Raw genomic sequence first — 20,210 nt, forward strand, 5'->3', positions numbered from 1 at the left:
ACTCACTCGTCTCTGTATTGTCGCGTGTCGTTGGTACGTACAAAGTAGGTGTGTGACATTGCAAGGCACCTTCCTCCTTGACGAAGGGGCAAGACAGAGTCTATTCTCCAAACAGCTGCAGGCTATAATCCGACATTTCGCAAGAAGGTGCGACCCCGTCGTATAGTACTACCTAGTACCTAGGTACGCACTTCGTCTAGGACAGGACCTAGTGGCACTCCGTATGAAGTTCTTACTTCGTGCGTGCACACGGCTTCGCTCCTGCCCGCCATCTCCGCCCGCCAAGCTTCCCAAGAGCTTCTGGGCCCGAGTCTTTGGCGTGACTCAATCTACCCTGCACTTGGCACTCTGTAAGCAGTCTGTGTTATTACTTTTTTGCCTCTGGCCTTGCGGACTTGATCTCTTTTCTCGTCATCGAGCCGCAGAGTGTCTAGAATACCTATGCACCTTCATTACCCACATAAAAGCTGTCATCGCTACACAAAGGCTGGGATGTGCGAACCGTTGGTCTCACCTCAATCCCACGCGCAAAAGGCCACCCGATCACGACGGTCCTGTCAAACCGGCGAGAATCTCACCACGGCGATGAATGCCAACCGCATGCACCATACTTTGATGGACGCAGCCCGCAGTACCTGGTCTGTCCGGGCGCTTTGTGCCTGGCGTCTTAGGGTTACTTCTTGACAGACCGAGATAGTATTGCACAAGAAGGCATTTCGGACTTGATCATGTCCATCACTTGCAAAGGGGTAAACACACCATCATTTTGTTGCACATTCAACTCGACTTCATCGTCGGTAGGCTCGCACTCTCATCCTCCGCCACGAGTGAGACTGACAAGACGCCGCGAAACTCAGGTCGAATACCTTGCTCGCCTAGCCTCATCCTACAGGTCGCCCGGCTCATCCAGGTCAACTATTGTTTCGAGGTAAAGGCGGTTACTCGAAGCTCAGCTGCAGAGGAAACGCTACTCACCGCCGCATTTGACTCGGCACCAGCGATGGCTGTGGCTTGCGATGGCTTCGCCCTGGCGCCGAGACAACACTCGAGCTAGCTCGTTCATCGTCATCGCACGGTGCACTCAAACCAAGACGTGAAAACATGATGCCCTCTTCACTGGATGATCTCGTCGTGAGTTTGGTTGACACGCGAGACAGGAACTTGCCGTGGTGCATCCTAGTTTGGTGTCGTACGTCCTGAGGCGGTTGCTTGACACATTCGTGCCGTGTCGGTTCTGCGTCGCAAGCATGGTTCCACGCGCTGCTATCGCGAGCTTCATTGAGAAGCTGAAAGGAAGAGTCCACAGAAGGCGGCGAGGCAAAAACAGGAATGACATCAACATCTACGTCCCTGATCATTCGGCCGCGCCCGCAAAGGGCATACTGCGCCATTCGGCAGGCTCCAAGCTGCATTGTTCAGTCAGCTCCTCCACACAATCACCTAGCGAGAGACAGCATCATGGAGAGGCCACAGTTTGCCTGTCCGCTTTAGAACTTCTCCAGAACGAGGTCCTTCTCTGTATCCTCGACTTCTGCTCTCCCGCTGACCGCCTATGTCTCGCCCTCACCTGCCACTCCCTCCACGCGCGCCTCTTCGATCGCCCACTCTCTCGCCTTACGCCCGTCAACGAGCATCTCCTCGTCCGCCTTGAGCGTGATCTACCGCATCTCTACTTCTGCCGCTCCTGCGATCAGCTGCATCCCTGGCAGTACCACGAGCCTACGACGGCTGCTCTTGCTCGCCGTCCTCGCCGCCAGCACCGCACCCGCGACGGCAAACTGCAGGCGTCGTCCTACCTCGACGGACAAGGATGCACCGCCAAGAAGCGCTACAGTCCGCGCTTCAACAAGGCCTACTCCCTTCCCTTCTACCTCGCCCACCTCGCCGTCAAGTCCCGCCGGCTCGACCCCGAGCTGAGCACCCCCTTGCGGCGACTCCGCTTTGCCGCTGCTCTATCACACGAAAGTGTCAGGGGGAACCACTCTGGCCGTTGCATTCTAGATATCACGGGAAGGGCCAAAGTCATCGACAACGAGCTGTACATGGCCGTGTCGTACGTCTGGCATGGCGACCGTCCTATTGCGGAGGACTTGCGGGCTTTCATCGACAAGACGCCTCTGTTCGTGTGCTGCTCCCTGAGAACCGACGCCCACGCCGATGCCAAAAGGCGGGTTGTGTTGACCCGTGGTCGCCGCATCCCGGAGATGGCGGCGCCCAGTAGGCAGGGGAGTTACTTCGAGGCTTGTGAAGACGTTGGTGGATCGTGCGAGAGCTGTTTGACGGACTACGCAGTCTCCGTTGCCTGCTTCCCGAATCAAGTTGGATGGGTTGTCGCCCTCACAACATACCAGCTGTTTGGTCGATGTCGTTCGCCCAGTGACGAGAAGTGGAAATTCATGACAGGCGACAGTGTCCCTGGGCCATGCAGGATCGAGTTTAACCGGGCTGGCTCAGTCAAGACTAAATTTAGACAGGCCGAGAATGTCTGATGCATGTCACATCGTCGACCTACATGAGATAGATGCTCCTGTATGGGCTCAGCTTGGTGCTATCATTATAAAACTAACGCTACAATTTCCCCTCTATTCGCCCGCCTTGCTCTGATTTTGCGCACTTTACGCCTCCGAAGCAATAATCATGTCCAGCCCAGTGTCAGGCCGAGCCCAAAATGTTGTGACGGGATGCCAATCTAGTTAGTGACTGGCGCACGCAGCTGGCGGAACGTCCATTGTCTTCGCGCCTGCAGGGCAGACCACGGCGGCGCAGAAGCAGTTTCCCTGGGCCACCGTCTTGCACTCGACCACATTCTTGGCGATGTTGCAGCAGCAGCACCTAGACAGCGGAGTGTTGGCCGGGAAGCAGCTATCTGGCACGCCAGACTTGGGCGGGACAGTGTTTTGCTTCTCGCTGACGGGAAGTGGCGTCGGCTTGCTGGCAGTCCCATGGGTGTTGTCCGCTCCAGCGGGGGGAGGTGGAGTGACGACATTGACAGGATCCGGGGTAGGAATAGGCGGGATGAACGGACCGGCCGGTGCTCTGGCATGATGAGTCGACTGCGGAGCATCATCAAAGACGGTCTGCGCGTTGGGAGGGCAAACAACGGCGGCGCACACGCACTCGGCTTTCTTGATAGAACGTGTGCAAGAGATGACGTTGCGGCTGATGTCGCAGCAGCAGCAGGCGTCGACAGATGGATCAGCGGGCATGGCGACGGCACCCAGTCCGAAGAGGACGGCGCAGAGGCTGCCAACTGTGATTCCGAAGCGCATGGTGTTGAGAAGCAATTATAGGATGGTGGCTGGATGTTTTGATCCTTGGGTCTGGAAGCTGGCAAAAGAGGGATCTGATCTGATGACTGAAGAGCCTGAGGTTAGCAGATATCGTCCAAGACAGCCCGGACCGCCTTTATACTTGAGCATCGTGCCGTGTCGAGGCTTGGGACGGCATACTCACGAGGATTGACGGCAGTTCCTCGTCGTTGCTTGATGTCGACTAGTCGGTTCGATTAGGCAACAGTAGGACTGGGAGGAACTTTTTCCGTTGCAGTTCCACGCCACCAACGAGTCTCGAGCGATCAGGTTGCACGATGCATGCAACGGCGGTACAGGGAGCAGGGAGGAAGAGTCTGGTGACGGCCAGAGAGGGCTGACGAAACGTTTAGGTAACCCGTGAAATTTTTCACCGTGCCTTCCGTCGTGTGATTCCTTGGAGTGGGCTGATGCAGGCAATTGTTCCTGCCGGATATTTGCAGTTTGCGGCTCGAAAGTTGCCCAGAAAGGCCGGGAGGAAAGAGCGAGTGGGCTGTGGGAAAGATGTACCTGGTACGTTGCTGATCGCGATGCCTCCTTTACCTTAGTGCCGGCATGGCAAGGCAACAGCGACGGTTAGCCAAAGCTTGAGCGTGAGCCTGAGCCTGGACGTGATGAGCTGTGATCGTCAGGGACGTTGCTCGTATTTTTAACAATTTCTCATTCCTCTGAGACAACCCGGGCCTTTCTTTGGCAGAAATGTCTCACCCCACGATGGGATGGGAAGGCTTGACTCTCTCTCTCTCTCTCTCGCATGCGCGCACGGCGCGGTTTGTCTTGCTTCATCCTTTGTTTGAATGCAATGCCTGCACGGCTCGCAAAAGGGCCACAACGAGCCGCTGTGTTCGCCTATCCGTCCACGTGCAGAGCAATCGCAAAGCAGGGAGGCGGTCGAGCCCGCGTCAGTCAGCGGCCTGTGAGGCGTGCCGACAGAAACGCGTCAGCGCCGCTCCCGAGGAGCATCGCATCACGTAAAAAGAAAGTCATGAGAATGGCAGAGTGAGAAAAAAGTTGGCGCTGCATGCTTCAGCCGACCGGCCGGCCGTCCGGCCGTTCGGTCAGGTCAGCCTATACCGGCGGGCCAGATATGTGCAACGGTACAGGACAGCAACCTCATGTGTAACGGCATGACAACCTCATGTGTAAGTGAGGTGACCCCTCCCCCTCCCCCCCCTTGGGGCGCACGCCCTGCCCTACCCAAGGTACCAACCAGGCCTGCCCGGGCCTGCAGGCACGGCAGCGTCGCACCACCACCCGACAAAAAGTGCATCGAAATGCAGCCCGCTCTGAGTCGGCGGGCGACTCGCCGCCAAGCTGTGCCATCGGTGGATGCAGATGTAAACAGGTTACCATCTCGCTGGCTGCACGCCGCCCGTCTCCGACGTTCCGGAACCCCGACCCTCTGCGCCATCAGCCGTCAATTGCCGGACGCAAAATTTTTCCTGAACATCTGCTCGCCAGCCAGGTCGAGACATGGGACGCGCCGTCGCCCGCTTGGCCGAGACGGCCCATGGTTGCTCGAGCCATAGTGGCATCACTGCGGCGATATTCTAAGAAACCAGCCAGGCCTTCCGGAATTCAGTGCACCAAGTGTTACATCGCCCGGGAGCTCAGGAATTGCTGATGCGACCCCTTGACAGCAATGGCATGACACTACGAGGCGTCTTTTCGATACGGATCTTCACATGTGCCTTTACGTTCACATTCATCTTGACTGTCAAGAAAGTTAAAGTAATTGCGAGGAGAGCAATACATCAATTCCGCTCTGCAAGTTAACTGCGGCGGCTGAATGATAGTTAAGATACATGCGCGAGGCGGTCCGTAACCGCGTCTTCGAGCCATTTTGCCCGGAGCGCCCTTGACGCCCATCCTTCCAATCAACAAAACAGACTAGTCAAAGGCATACAGATACTCGCATATATGGCAACACACTTCACTTCTGATCGCAAACATGATCAACGGCGAATAGCCAACTCAACACACGACCAATCTGGCGCTCGTGAGAGGCTCAAGACCCCGGCACCGGCAGCCTTGGGTAGAGAGACGAGCCACCTTCGCGAGGACCATTGGGTTGCTGCGACACGCTGCGGGGGCTCTTGATATCCACGTCCATGGCATCGCAATTCGTTCTGCCCTCACGCGTCTCCCCGTCCTCGTCCACGTAGTCCCTGCGCTCAAGGCGGCGTCGCACATACTCGCGCAACGACTCGATCACTCGCATGTTCTCAAGCCAGCGGTCGTACTGCTCCTCACGCTCCTTGGTAGAGTCGCTGTCAGACTCGGACGACGGGGATCCCACGGAAAGAGCCGAATCACCAGCCTTGGGCGTGGTTCGCCCGCTTTCCTCAACACTCCTCGGGGGAGGGGGTGGCATGCCGCGGGCCCTCTGCAGCATACCTCCAGAGTACCGGCGGCGCTCATTGCTTTCGAAGCTCGGCCCCAGAGTTGCCGTGGTTGACTGTCCGAATCCCTGTGTGACCGTGGGCAGCGTCGTGGGCAGCGTCGGGTACATGACCGACGAAGCCGTCGAGCTGTGGCGCGATTGCGGAGACAGACCGGACGACGCGGACGGGCTAGGCGAGTGTCCCGACGTGTAGGACATGGAGCTGGACGGGGGGGTTACGGCAGGGGTCCCCGTCGACGACATGTTGGTAAGCGGAGAGGCCATGCTAGGCGCGCTTATGGGCTGGTACGTGTCTGCGGTCACGGGCAGACCACTGGGTGAACGCTGAAGAACCGTGGGTGATGGGCTGTGCCTGAAACCGCCGAGGTGGCCGTCGCCATGGTTGTGAATGTGTACGCCAGCCGTGGCGTGGTTGGCGTTCTCGTAGATGGTGTCTTGCATCTGGCCGAGGAGACCATCAAGCTGCATCAGGTCCTTCTGTGTACGGGCGCTAGGGAGGTAGTACTGCTGCGTCAGGGGGTTCGTCGTCGGCGCCGGGCCGGAATGAACCATTGACGGGGCGGGTGCATGTTGAGGCATGTACTGCTCCGCGGTGCCCAGGGGTCCATTGGGGATCGACAGCGAGTTGTGAAGTGGGAGCAGCGAGCGGCCAATTTGCGCGTATGACGTGGGGTCGATCTGGCGCCGCTTGACATGGCCGAAGAAATCATCCATGGCGTCGTAGGTGCGATCGTAAGCTCGCTTGCGATCGTACCCACCTGCAGCGGCAGTGCTGTAGCCCACGTGCTCGCTCCGCGGCGTGTTCAGAGGCGGCTGGTTAAAGTACAGAGCATAGTTGGTGGACGGCTGGGGCGCGTAATAGCTGCCGTGGGCGGGCTGGTGCGAGAAGGCGCCGACACCGCCTCGGATTTGGCCATTGTGGTCATAGTAGCTCGGTGCTGTGAAGCTGGTCAGCGTCTTTTTTGCGAGGCACGAACGACGACGGCTGGGTCTTATGGAAACATCATCCAATAGTCAACTTACCTTTGGTGGCCTGTGTTCTGTAATTCAGGTCCTGTCCGGGGCGAGAGAGTACAGAATCGTCGGCGTGCGTCTACACCGTGTAAGTCTAGGCTGGTGGCAACGGCACTGGGAAAGTTCAGGGTAGTACTGACCTTGACATGCTTCTTCAAGTCCTGCGGTCGCTTGAAAGACTTGCCGCAAAACTCGCACTTGTGTGGCTTGAGCGGGACGTGTACGCGGATGTGCGATGTGATGTGGTCCCGCTTGACCGTGGTGGTCCGGCACGAGTTCCACTGACAAGTGAGGTTCAAGTTGTTGGTGCTCTTGCGACCAACATGGCGCTCACAGATGTGCTCCTGGGGAAAACGGGCTTGTCAGCTCCATGGGTCTGCATCTCGCGGCCTCATAACGAGCCAACTCACATAAAGCGTCTCCGGGCTCGAGAACTTTTGATTGCACTGGTTCCAACGGCAGGTCAAGTTGTCGTCGGGGGAGGCGGCGTGCTGTGAAGTGCTCGAGGTGGCACTGGAAGGGGCGGGCGTGTTAGATTTGGAATCGCCACTGTTGTTGCTGGAGGCCGATGATGCCTGGGCGGCATCGGAGACCTGGGCGGCCATGGCGACGTGCGGTGGTGGTGGTGGTGGCGGTATCTGAGACAGACGGGCAGTGGGCGTGTTATCTGATGCTGGGCGCAACGGCTGCTGGACTCTTAAAAGGACGCAGGAAGGGTCGGGCGCGAGGCGGCGGCGGGCGACAAGTGAATCCGACGCTTGGTCTGCACAATGGGAAGTCTGGGAGTTGAAGGACGAGGATCGAGGAGGAAGCGGCGTGTTGAAGAAGGTTCCCGGGGCCTCCTGCTCCTCGAGAGCGCGCTCTCACACCCCGAAGTCTGGGCAGGCGAGAAAGGGCGAGCGGAATTTCTTGGCGGTCTTGGCATTTGCACCGGGGTATCCGAGATGGCGCTAGAAGCGGGTGACCTGAGGCGGGCACAGTTGGGCGGCGGTAGCAGTGGGGACAGCGACCCGAGGACGTACCCACTAACGCGGATACGCCAAGCCTTGCGGCGGAGCTGGTCATGCCAAGACCGCCAAGGCTTGGCAAAGTCTGGGCGCTTGGCCCATCTCTTGCCATCCACAAGCCATCACCACTTTTCGATTGGCAGGCACGCCCCTCGGGGCCATCGAAGCCCCCGCGGCGGGCGTCACACAAGCTCCATGCCATGAGGTGTACGGTGGACCGTGGCCATGCCATGCCATGCCATGCCATGCCATACCCAGCATCCTCGCCTGCGTCAAGGCCGTCGTCCGTCCGTCCATCTGTCTGTCTGCTTCGAGGGCACCACCCGACTGCCTACCTTCATACCTACTCCCCCTCCCAACGAGCCGCCGACTGTCGATGCACTGTGTGTGTCGCCCAGCTGACACCTACGGGTCACTAAGGTATTATTAACCCCTTATTCACACCCACGCAGCCGTCGTGACGAATGCTCCGGGCGCGAGCAATACACCTCTGACTTGACTTTTGGCGTACAGTTGCCTCTGCCTGGGCTGACCCGAGATGTGCCCCGAGGCATCACAGGGTAATGAATGATAGCGTACCACGACCCCGTCGCTGCTCTTCCCAGGGCGATCCGGCGGTCATCCATCGCCTTGACGAAAACGGGCTCCGCGCCATCGTGGGCAAGAGCTCGGCAGCAAGACCAGGCGGGCGAGTCAGTCGCTGGCTGCGTCATGGTGGCAGCACTGTCAGTAAACGTCGGCCGGCCTCCCGAACCTTGGCTTGGGGGCGCTGCGAGCACGAGGTGGTCTCCCGGCCGCAGACAGGGTCGCACCTGTGTCGCCATGGACTGTCCGCCTGACAGGCGCCGCCGCCCCTGGTCTGGTATGTCTGGGATGGGCCAAAATACCGGAGCACCGAGAGATGCGTACTGATGAGCCGTGCCGTCCCGTAGAGCACAAGCACAAGTATTTCCAGTACCGCCCCAGCGCCGACTCGCTTGCACCCTCGGAGTGCCCTCGGAGTCGGGCGGGCGAGCAATCTGGCGCGCGACAGTGACAGTGAGCGAGTGAGCGAGCGAGCCATGGGCGCCGGCCGTTGGCACCACCAACCACCGCTCCCACCTACGCTACACGCGTCGTACTGACCACGGGGGCGGCAGCGGTGCATCCCTTCCCTTGCATCCTCGCGCTACGGAAGCACCACTTGCGCACATTCTTCTGTTTCTGGATGGTCTTTGCTGGCCCCAGTGCGAGGTGCCAGGTCCAGACGCGCACGTACGGTATCTGGTTGCGCGCGCGCCGACGGTAAGTACATACAGTAGGACTATACCTAATTACCTACAAGGGACTACGTACGTACATAGGTAGGGTCGGGCATCCTTGCTCCGTGTTACCGAGTGGGCGTCCAGTTTGAAGGCCTACCCGTTGCCCCAAGCTCCGCCGATCCAGCGCCCGCCCGCCCGACCCCAGTTTATCGCTTGACGGCCCCTCCCCCCTGGCGTCCTGGCATCTGGTTACGGGTAACGCTACTAATAAGTAATGCCCAGGCACGATGAATCAACAAGCTTTCCGCCGTCTTGGGCTGCAGCTTCCGCCTGCGGCCGCTGAGGCGCCGAGAGGTCGCGGGTTGCCCTGTCGCAAAGCCAAGTCGCGCAGAGATGGGCGACCACCCTTGGCAGCCCATCGATTGCCCGCACGTTCGCTCACCATTCGTTGGCAGATCGTGCCTCGACAAGAGTTGCGTCTGGGGAAGGACAAGACACCCGTCTGGTGGCGGTGGCTTTGCGCCCTCATCCACGCGTATTGCGGCTCGTTACATACCTGGCCCGGGCTCGTAGCAGCTTCATACACACTAATCTGGCGTCACTTTGGCGGCAATGATGTTAGTCGAGCTGGCCCTCTTGCACCGTCATCAGTCAATGCTTGTACGTACAGCCAGGCCCGAGCCCGCCGAATCGGAGTACAAAACGCATGATGCCCACAGCTAGGACAGGGCCTCTGGCGAAAAGGGTCGCAGCAGGAGCAGGAGTACTGACTGTTGCAGAGCCCAACGCAGCAGAACAGGCATGGCATTGCGCAAAGTTTGCTGGTGAAGCACACGTTTCCACGATATGCACGGTGCGCCGTTGCAACGCTCTTCGAGGGGAATGGAGACAACGCCAAGAAGACCGTGGATCGCCTCGATGTGGCAGGTCAGCTGATAGGGGACGGCTTGGTGCAGGGTCCAGGCCTGGCCCTGGCTTTGCGTCGTCGACAGCATCAGCGCCTCCGCTCACAACCATACATGGGCGTATTATCACAGCCGCGGACGGAGGTTCCCAGCAGATGGGGCGGTGGCATGAATGCAACGGAGGCATTTGCTCGCCCGTCATGCTTTCATGCTTGCCCCGGCCGGCGTCACCAAGGCGGCCAGCAGCGTGCTCCCACTGTCTGTCTGTCTCTCGAAGCGAAGCGAACCCGACCCGCAGCCAGCACGTTGGCTGTTGTCAATCGCAGCATCAGCAGCATCAGCGTCGACCAAAACCCAAGGCCAAGCTCCAAGCCCACGCACGCCGAGACCGGGACCAGCTCGCCAAGACGTCTGCGAGAATGGACTACTGCCGCTCCATTCCCGCCAAGATGCAGCCCATTGGCGGGCGCGGCAAGCCACAGGGCAGTGCATCTTTTGTTTGCCACTTTCGGTGCGGAGAAAGTAAGCTTGTTTTTGGGCCAAGAAGCCACGCGCCCAGCCCCCAGACAGAGAGAGTCCATGGCGTTCGCTGCCCGCCCGTGTCCTACGTGTGTATGTTGCGTCTGTGGCCGGCCAGCCAGCCAGCCAGCCAGCCAGATGGATCGATCGACCAAGACCGGGGCATGACACCGTCCAACAAAGATCCGAGAGACGTGGCGAGGTTCCAAAGGGGCCAGCCGCCCGACGTCGCTCCGCACAACGACGTTGCGTCTGCCGAAACCTTCGGGGCAGCACTTCCAAACCTTGATTTGACTCGACCGTCCGCCGTCGACCAGACGCCTTCCCTCCCACTCTCCCACTCTCCCTCACTCCCTCCCATCCCTCCTGGCTCGCGGGCATGACGGATGATGCGGCAGCATCGAACGCGCCCTCTGTTCTGACCAGCAGCGAGGCATTAATTCCACCTCTCTCAAGCGGGCCCCAGACTCACCTCCCGGGAGGATACCCATGGTCATGCTATAATGCATGTGCCCTGACTCCGGTGGGACTCGTCCCGCCGGGTGCGTGCTTTTGAGTTGCTTGGCAGCGGCAGCAACAGAGGCTGCCATGAGAAACTCATGCCCAGGAACACGTCCGAGCTGGACGCCAATGTCCCGACAGCTGCATGGCACGGCTTGCTCCTGGGCAAGGCACATACATGCAGGGTTATGGTGAGGCGCCCGTCTCATAAACATCGCCCTGGCATCTCTGGGACCCGTGACTTGGGACATGCAAGATGTAGCACAAGCCCCTCCCCCCTTCCTACGTCTTGTCGGCCAGATCAAAGTGGCGGACCGTCGTACGACGTTGGTACGGTGTGCGTGACCCCCCCTCGCTCGGGCTGCTGCTTGCTCTGACTTGAAGAAGAGGCCAACGGTGCCTAAACATGGCACAGACTAACAAGTTGCAACCTCATATACATACGGCACCGTCCGCGCACCCTGTCCTCTAGCGGCGTCCTTCGGGTCATATGTCGTTCCGTTATCTGCAACAGACGAGCTTGATTCATCTTCAATGCGTTTGTGCGGCGCTCATCTGACTTTCAGAGAGAGCCTCCTGCTACTGCTACGGACAGAAGCCCGCGCTGCTCCGGATCAAATCCTCCGACACGACGAAAGAGGTTGGGGAATAGTACGGCTTCGTATCGCAGGAATCTGTCTGCTTGTAGCCAGATCAGATCATCGTGAACAAAAGCGCCCGTCTTGTCTTTTCATGCGCAAGTCTGGAATCTGGCCCGACCCCGTCAGGTCCAGGAGGGAGCATAGGCAGCAAATGTCAACAAGAAATACAGGTCGGACATGCAGCTCCTACTCGTTGGTGCCCGCAGCTGATAATCTATCTTGTCACACGCATGGCCCGTCGTGTAGATGGAGCTCTCATACGACATGAACACTTAGAAACGGGGAGTATCAGCCCGAGGGGAGGCTGGGAAGTCTCGCTGCTGCGAGGGATGCGCCCGGCGTTGGCAGCCTTGCAGTCGATGTCGATGTCTTGCAAGGGATGGTGTCGGTTCTATGCTCTTCCTCATCCGCCTACGGCACCAGTGTGTCTTTTCATGACATGGGCATGGTGTTGTAGACGCTGCAGCATCCAGCCTCCTCGCTCATGAGTAGAGGGCAGGCGCTGCTGCGAATCGAAACGAGAAAGTCGAGACCGCCCGACCACACCCTTGACAAGCAGAACGTGATCGAGGCCGTAGAGGGGGGTTGTTTGCCCTCCTCGAACGGACTTGCTTAGCCTCGAGTGCATGTATGGGAAGGGAAGCCGGTCCCGATTCATAGGGTGACCCAAGGCACGTTCCCGCAAGCATGTCTTCCGTCATCACGAAGTGCCGCCGCTGCGTATCCCAAGGCACTTTGCCCGAGCGGTCTGCGTCTCCATCTCCATTCTCTCCGAGAGCCAGATCCATGGACCACCTCGCACCGCTCGCAGGCGTGGAGCGCAGAATCTACGTACGCACGCCCCCTCCGTAGAACGTACGGACGTGCGCGACTCTAATGATGCTCAGACACATTGACACACGTAAAGACACAGACCCTCGTTAGCTAGCTGGGTGCTCAGTTACGCCGTACCCTTACGACAGTCAAGAGGGGCCGGCTGTTATTAATACTACAACCTTACGTACTTCGTGACGATTCTCGCCTTTTCTTGTCCGTCTGTGCGAATGCGACGACTGACGACGACGACGACGACGACGACGATGATGACGACAATGACGACGATGACGACAATGACGACAATGACGACACGGCCTTTTCCGTTCCAACCAGGAGTGCTAGTACCGTGGCTCTGACCTGCCCCGGCGGTGGCACCCGCCTTTGATTTTATTTCCTCATGTTGGTCTTATTCTGAATCCAAGCCGTTATCCCTTGGTGCCGTGATGGTATCTTGGCCTCCCCCGAGAACTCTCTGTGTTTGAGGTCCTGGTGCATCCCCCCCCTCCTCTCCTGCTCTCTCCCCCTCTTGACTCTCCCCCGTTGGCTCCGCTCACTCTCTGCTCCTTCCCCTTCCCACCTCCAACCCCTATTCTCTCCTCACCCTCCCCTTTTCTTCGTCGTCATCGGCACACGCAGGAATAAAGTGGGCGAAACGTGGCAACGTCGCGACTCGAGCTGTGCTTCAGAGAATCAAAAAGGACCATCTCCTCCTCCACCTCCTCTCCTCCTCCACGGGCCACAACCTGCACGGCGGTAGCTCAGGAGGAAAGTGATGGGCTGCTTTATGGAAGTGGAAAAAGGTAAGAGGGAGGGAAGTGTCGGCAAGCACAAGCATAGCGTCGGGCTCAAGAGTACTCATACGCCGTGGGCGCTGCGGCGGACAAAATCGCGGTGGGAATGCGCAACGCTCTGCCTCTCATCAACCGGCCGACCATGGCGAGAAAGAACTTCGTAGTCTTTGCAGCGTCGCCTCCGGGGGGACCAGGCATGTTTGTATGTTTGTGCCGCGCAACAAGATACCCTCTCGTCGACGTACACCTATATCTGCCTATATGCTCTGCATACACTCGCGCGCACGTCGAGCCCTCGCCATCCACCTCCCCGTCGCCACTCTCTCACCGCGTCCCTTGCCACACCGACATAGGAATGACAGCATAATCACTCTCGTCCTGACCTAACTCGTTGCCTTCATGGCATTTATCACCTCGTCTCGACGAGCCCCTCACCGTCGATTTCCTGAGGCACGACAATAGTCGTCTACGTCTCCGCTACTCGCATCGAGCCATCTTCCGCCATCCACAAGCACCGACTTCACCACACTCAGTGTCGCCCGCGGCCACAGAAGTAGCGTAAGGGCCTGGCTTTGTGAAAGCACCCTCTTGACCCTCGATAATCATAGACAGCCTATCGCCGGACGGATTGGAAAGCCAGACGGGAACACCTGCCCGAGGGACAGCATTCTTGATTGCTCTGTCGTGCCATATATGCCTGTCTTGGATGCAACAGCTTCCCCCTCGGTATGCTCTTTGTCAAAAAAGGGGGGAGTTGGGTTCCAACCCCAATGTGCCAGCCCATTGTATGCCCGAAGAGGGCCATGCTCAAAAACGGGCGACCAATCGCCGCGAAGAAAAAGCCAGAAGGAGCTCGGATGGTGCGAGCCTGGCCGTGATTATCGAGAAAAATAAAAAAGAAAAGTGTAGAACCGTGTCATCGTGAACATAGTTGGTATGATGTCGAGGGCGCCGCCTCCAATCGTGCGAGACACGCGTTCCGTGGCCCAGCCGCCGGATAGCCTAGCCATGGCGGGCCAGACATTGCCACCCAAAGAGGGGCCAAAAAAACCGCCCCATGCCTCCAGAACGCCTTGCATGCAAATTGGTATTATACAGAACCGAGTCGTAGAAGAGCCTCGACGGCCTCGCGCTCCTGGGCATCGGGTGTGCCGCTTAGGACAGCGAGGTCGAGGTTTGCCGGTTGTGGTGGTGGGCGCGCCATGCCCGAGCTCACGGAAAATGTTCGCAGTCCACCGGGGAGAGCAAAGTTGGGAGATCGAAGAGCACCGCTTGATTGAGCGGCGGCCATGTTCGGATACGACTCGGCTCGGAGAGCCGCAGCGCCCATGGCCGCCCAGTCCTCATCGTCAGTCACATCCTCGGGGTCGTCGTTCATGGCCACGTCGTCGTCTGGTGCTTCCGAGCACGACGCTGACGCGGAACCGTCCAGGGACATCTTGTCCGCCTCCGTCTCCATCATGTGGACGTCGTCGTGTTCGTCGTCGTTGGAGAAGTGTACCGACTCCTCGCCCACGGACGCGGAGACATTGAGGCGGGCCCAGTCCTGGCCCCTTGGGCCAACCTTGGAGATGGGAATGGCTGCGCCGGCCGAGGGTGGCGGGGTGCCTTGGCGGTCGCGCGAGGCGAACCCCCGCCGGCGGGCATCCCACCGCCCCCATCCTACCTTGTCGAACTCGACGTCTCCTTCCAAGCCTCCTCCCTCTCCCCCTCGTCCCTCCAGGGCGCCCACAACCAATCGACGAGCCTTTGTCGGCGGGATACCCGAAAAGCCCGGTACCGACGTCGTCAGGTAGCCCATGATGTGCCGTATCGCCAGAGGACCGTGGTTGAGCAGGATCTCTGGGAGGTGGTACTTGGCCAGGAGGGCGCTGGTGATGGCGCCCGAGGCCTCGTGGGTGGTCGCGGGGGATGTTGACCGCTCATGGATGTCGGGGTGGTCGTGCAGGTCCAAGTCGGAGTCGATGGGCTCGAGCTTGGCCTTTTGCAACTGGGCCTTGAGGCCATGAGCGGGCAGGGCCGGAGAGATGGAGTTGGGGGGAGTCGGGAGGGTATGAGAACGCGCCACAGTCGCCGGGCCGCTCCGATCCGCTACAACAGCTAAGTTGTCTCGGTTCGAGGAGGCGGCCTTGGGGATGTCACGAGCAGCCGATGCCAGAGAAGCCATGTTTGCGTTGTTTGGTTGCGATGTGCTTCAGAGAAGTGGTCTGTGGGGCAAAGATTCGTGTCAGCGGGAAGAGGCGTCGTGGTCGTCGTCAGAAAGTGCATGTGTTTCGTATATGTGTGTGTGTGAGAGAGAGAGAGCGCGCGTATGTGTATGCGATGTGGCCGCGACGAGCGACGAAAGCAAAGATGTTGACGACGCGTTTGCGATGCAGCCTTTCGTCTGAAGCGAAGCGTCGCCGCCGCACGTCGTCGTTGACTCACTCACACACGGGGCAACGGGCGGAGGATGCGACGCTGAGGTACGTACCTGACGCAATGCTGGAGCCGCGGCGAGACGACTGGGTTGCAGACGGACGGCTACTTGGGTCAAAGCAAGAGATAGCAAGGCTGGCAGAGCTGGCGGCGTGATCCTCTGGGACTGTGACGGGTGATTCTCGATGGGAATCGTGCAGGTTTGTTTGCGTTGTTGATTTTGGGTTGAAAGGAGAAGAAAGGAAGGGAAGGGGAGAGGCGCGCCCGACGGGCTGTAAGTACTGTGCCGCCCGTAGCGAGTGTAGGTACTGTAGGTACCTATTTGGTACACGCCCGCTTGCCCGCCCCCATATGCCTTCCCGTGTTGGGAACCTGTGTGTGTGCGTGTGCCGACGAGTGTGTCACTGACTGGCTGACTTCTTGCTGCTGGCGCTGGTGCTGGTACCTTGGTAAGGCACAGTACACTGTACCTCGGGGCAGGCATGGAGGCCTTCCTGTCCGAGGTTGGGTGTGCCCGGGTGTGTGTCTGGGGCCGCTAACCGCTATTGTTACGGGGGCTTGAAGGGGGCGACCGCCCTGGCTGGAGTGAGTTTGTGGGTGGTGCAAGTACCTTGTCTTGCTGGAGTACTTTGCGTTTGGGAGGGGTGCCTTCCGTGCCGGCCGGTCAGGTACACACGAGTACAGCTTGCCCAACCAGCCGGTGGCCTGGAGATACCTGCAGGCGCGCCCAAGCTAGCAAGGCTGCAAGGTTCCTGGGCGAGGATGGCGTGGCGTGCGCGAGTCCTGCTTTCTCCCTTATCTAGGGGGCCGTCGCGTCCACGCTGAGGCGGCGGCGGCGGCGTTGATGGTGGTGCTCTCGACCTGCCGAACCCGAAGACGGCCGACCCGATGGTCACTGACACACTCGCTCGCATCACATCGAAATATACAGGTAGGTACAGCTGAAGCAGCGCCTCCCTACGCACTGTGCCTCATTCTGGATCAGCCCCTACCTGCCAAGTGACGACCACCTGGCTGGCCTGGCTGATTTGCGTCTCACCTCACCTCGCCTCGCCTGGCCTCATATCTGTCGGAGTCTGTCAGCCGGGGGCACGACGGGAAAGAAGGCAGGCAGATGGAAGGATTGCCATGGAGGGAGGCACAGGCAGGCAGGCATGGCGGTTTGTCAGCGCGCGCGCTTGTACCTCGCCTTGGATAGGTAGTACCTTAGCCGACCACGGATGCCCTCTTTCACCCTCGCAATCCCGCCCGGCACCAAGGACTGCTACTGTGCTACAGCGACTGCGGTAGAGCACCGCTGGTCCAGCCCAACACGCGGGTGAGATGAATAGTACCCATTCCCAGACTCGAAGCAGCCGCCCACCGTGAATGACGGGAGTGGTCATAGCGAGGTTCGCGGTGATGCTGATGGCCGGCCAGGATGCGCCCACACCCTCCCCAGCGTCCGGTTTGGTTCCAAGACGCGAGCGCCGTGCTCCTGTCCTCTTCACACGAGAGTGGGAAGGAGCGAGCGTGCGAGCGTGCGCGATGCGGGCGCCGCCTCCATTCGCGCTCTTGCCTGGCGACGTCACTGCGCACACGCCCGGCCACCAGCGAGGGAGGAGTGACGCAGCTCATTGGGCGAGCTCGGCATCTTGTGACTCGCGCCGATAAGCCCAAAGCAGGTGCGGGCGGCCATGGCGCTTTCTGTCCGCGTCGCGCACTCGCGCACGCACGCAGCCATGAGCCATGAGCCACGAGCCACGAGCCACGGCAACTGCAACTGGTCGCCATGGCCATGGAAGGAGAGAACGTTGTTCCTTGGAAGAGTCACAGCAGCCATTCACGTCCGCTCATCGGTCAATCCGTCCAACCCTCACCCTACCCTCCCACCCTGCCATCCTACCTCCTGCCTCCCTCCCTCCCTCCCTCCTCCCATCCATCTATTCTACTGTTCAAATGTATCCATCCATCCGGCCTTTGTGTCCCGTGCCCTCCTCCCCTTCTCAAAGCGCGCCTGTGCGGCCCTATCGCAGCAGCAGCAGCACCCGCAGCAGCAGTAAGATAAAGAGGACGGACGTTGCTGGCTTGGCTGACTCTCTGGCTGAGTACACTCGTTCCCAAAGCCCTCATCGGTGGGCGGGCCCCGTGCACTGCATACACTTGTGCGCACACGCACGCACTCGAAACTGCGTAATGAATTCAAAATGCAAGTCTGTTGCCGACGCGATCGCGATGGCGTTGCGTGGCGGGGTCTGCCCCCGTCGGAGCATATCGGCCACGGCTTCGACAACGTGCCCCCGTCTAGAAGCCGCATGGCCTTGGCTTGGTGCTTGTACTGCGTACGTACCTGTACTATTTGCGGGGCCTTTGCATCGTCTTCCCGAGTCTGGGGGTGGAACCCGCTGGCGAGCCGTCGAGATCTCCTCTCTGACTCCGTACCTCTATCTCCGCTCCTGTCGGGATCATCAGGGCCCGGCGCGTCATTACCCTGCCCTAGCGTCCACACGCGCGACGCGGCCGATATAATTCGATACGCCCGAACAAAGCTGTTTGCGCTTGGGTACACGTATTTTGATGTTGTCGTTACTATCATCTGTTTTGTATTTATCAATATTTCGCGCGCCCGCGCCCGCGCGACAGAACGCCGCCGCCCATGTTGGATGGCAGGGGGCACTGGCGCCCCTTCTCACGCATACCGGTTTCAGGATGCCGAGGGTGGATGGCACGGCTCCCGGAGTGCGTGTTGCGTCTTGCCTCTCTGTTTGAGGCGGGCCGCCGTGCCAGCCAGCGCATCGGACAGATAAGCTAACTGACCCAGCAGCGGCCGCGACCAGTTTCACGGGTAGTCATGGTCTTTTTAAGGACGCGATGATTGTCTTTCGTAATGCTCCCAGCCGCGAAGCTACGAATTTGACATGGAACGGGCAAGATTATCAATGCGCATGCTCTCCAGATTGGTGAACATAATAAGAAGGCGACCCGGATGGCGGCCATGCGCTTCATCAAGAGCTGTCCGAGGTGCTGTGCATAGTGTGTGTATGTGCATGTGTCTGAGTGGGCAGTGACGGAACGGCACAACACTGACGAACCCCCGGAACTATCGAGAGCCATCGACATGAACCCAGCATCTTCCCTCGTCGCCTGGGCCCTTGCTGGTCTCGGCGCCAGCCGTCCTACCCAGTCCTTGTGGATTGACGGGTTAAGTCGGCGGCGACCATCCGTGTTTAGAGGCAGCACCACGCAGGCTACTTACACCCTCGTTTCGCGCTCTCTAGACGTGTGAGCCCAGCGAAAACGCCTGCTGGGTCCATCCTCCCGACTCGTGCGAGCCGAAGCGCGTCTATTGCGCTCGTGATATGCCAGTACGCACGCCATGATCTATCCCTCCCACGCCCCTCCTCCCCATTCCATTCGCCTCGTATATACTACCTCGACGACAATGTTTCGAGGAGGCGCTCCCGGGCTGTGCGGTGGGCTTGGCCACTGCTGACACCATGGTGCCGCCTCGGCAACCTTTCCCCCCCTCTCTATAGTGTCACCAGCGCGACGACGGCTGTCGGGCTAGTCGGGCCATGAGGCAGGCAGAGTGCTCCACTGAGATGGCGATGGAGGATTGCTCCCTCATCGGCGTAGGTGCAGATGAGTTCCCGTTTTAGGAGGGAGGAGGGGGGCGGCGCGAGACGTTCGGTAGGGTAAAAAGTTGGGTTCGCGTACGAAGGAAGTACTTCGGTATGCGGTATACGAATTGGACGCCGAACGGACCAGACGTGCGATGCATTTAGATGGATGCATGTTGCTGCTTCAATAAAGGATCGGAGGTGCGCGAGAGCATAGGTTGGTCATGGAGTAGTAGTACGCGTACTACATCTCATGATCTCTTCCTGTGTGCCAGCTATAGAGAGTTTGCCGCAGCCGTCGTCACCCACATGCCTTATACAGGCCCAGTCATTCGCCTCCATCATCAGTGGAGCTGGTTCCCTTTTGCTGTTTATGGCTCAACACCAACAATCCTACATACATTACATACAAATCACTTCGTACTACAAAAAGTTGTCAAGTTTAATTTAGTCGCAGAGTTGACTCGCGTCGATCAACCAACCACTCGCACCTCGTGGCTTCCCTGTGGTCGTGTAAGCGCCATGAAGCAGATGGACCGGACATGATGCTTCCCCAGCGGGTGGACCCTTTCCCTCTCCGTCTCCCAATGCATCTCGTTGCAGCATCGTTCAATCCAGCCCAGCGCAGAGCAAGCCGGGAACAAGACCATTCGTTCGTACGGAACTGGGAGTGTAGTACTGTAAGTAGTTGTTTGTTTGGTACTGCAAACTAGACGTCATTGTTGCCATGCCTGCCGCCGGGTTCCTTTCTCTGTTTGCTTGCTGGTCCAAGGCAGACCTGCCGCCGCGCCCGGGGCTGGGTAAGGTCGCACGACGGGTCGCCCGGCCCTGCTTTGCCCTCCCCCCCTGGCGTTTGATGCATCGACGAGTTTGAGTTGTCCACGATGCTCCGCTGTAGTCCTACTTATTGGTCTCTGGACGGTCCTGTACCTACCTTGTGCACGTACGTATGTGCGGCACATCCATGACTACCTTGCTACAGGACCCAGGGGCTTGACCTAATTGCGATCCGGGTATTCGTAGTCGTGACGTCAAGGTACTAC

The 20,210-nt window shown here is 59.2% G+C and overlaps 5 protein-coding genes across 5 annotated transcripts; 2 read left to right on the forward strand and 3 right to left on the reverse strand.

Moving 5' to 3' along the window:
* Positions 1–102: 102 nt before the first annotated feature.
* JDV02_000753 (uncharacterized protein) lies at positions 103–2,508 on the forward strand. Its single transcript, XM_047981601.1, has 2 exons — positions 103–797; positions 858–2,508. The coding sequence occupies exon 2, from the start codon at positions 1,248–1,250 to the stop codon at positions 2,487–2,489; it is 1,242 nt and encodes a 413-aa protein (XP_047837561.1). The 5' UTR covers positions 103–797; positions 858–1,247; the 3' UTR covers positions 2,490–2,508.
* Positions 2,509–2,693: 185 nt separating this feature from the next.
* On the reverse strand, positions 2,694–3,269 carry JDV02_000754 (uncharacterized protein; the record flags this gene model as incomplete). Its single annotated transcript, XM_047981602.1, has 1 exon — positions 2,694–3,269. The coding sequence occupies one exon, from the start codon at positions 3,267–3,269 to the stop codon at positions 2,694–2,696; it is 576 nt and encodes a 191-aa protein (XP_047837562.1).
* A 1,754-nt stretch (positions 3,270–5,023) lies between these two features.
* JDV02_000755 (uncharacterized protein) lies at positions 5,024–7,532 on the reverse strand. The gene is made up of 4 exons (XM_047981603.1): positions 7,137–7,532; positions 6,867–7,070; positions 6,736–6,805; positions 5,024–6,650 (listed from the first exon to the last, which is right to left on the reverse strand). Exons 1-4 carry the CDS (start codon positions 7,329–7,331, stop codon positions 5,317–5,319), a joined length of 1,803 nt encoding a protein of 600 aa, XP_047837563.1. The 5' UTR covers positions 7,332–7,532; the 3' UTR covers positions 5,024–5,316.
* A 2,151-nt stretch (positions 7,533–9,683) lies between these two features.
* On the forward strand, positions 9,684–10,784 carry JDV02_000756 (uncharacterized protein; the record flags this gene model as incomplete). The annotated part of the gene is made up of 1 exon (XM_047981604.1): positions 9,684–10,784. One exon carries the CDS (start codon positions 9,684–9,686, stop codon positions 10,782–10,784), a length of 1,101 nt encoding a protein of 366 aa, XP_047837564.1.
* A 2,539-nt stretch (positions 10,785–13,323) lies between these two features.
* STB3 (DNA-binding proteins Bright/BRCAA1/RBP1 and proteins containing BRIGHT domain) lies at positions 13,324–15,934 on the reverse strand. Its single transcript, XM_047981605.1, has 2 exons — positions 15,624–15,934; positions 13,324–15,357 (listed from the first exon to the last, which is right to left on the reverse strand). The coding sequence occupies exon 2, from the start codon at positions 15,315–15,317 to the stop codon at positions 14,241–14,243; it is 1,077 nt and encodes a 358-aa protein (XP_047837565.1). The 5' UTR covers positions 15,318–15,357; positions 15,624–15,934; the 3' UTR covers positions 13,324–14,240.
* Between the last annotated feature and the right edge of the window lie 4,276 nt (positions 15,935–20,210).

Source organism: Purpureocillium takamizusanense, chromosome 1 (assembly GCF_022605165.1).
Source record: "Purpureocillium takamizusanense chromosome 1, complete sequence".
In the NCBI taxonomy this organism is placed as follows: Eukaryota; Fungi; Ascomycota; class Sordariomycetes; order Hypocreales; family Ophiocordycipitaceae; genus Purpureocillium; species Purpureocillium takamizusanense.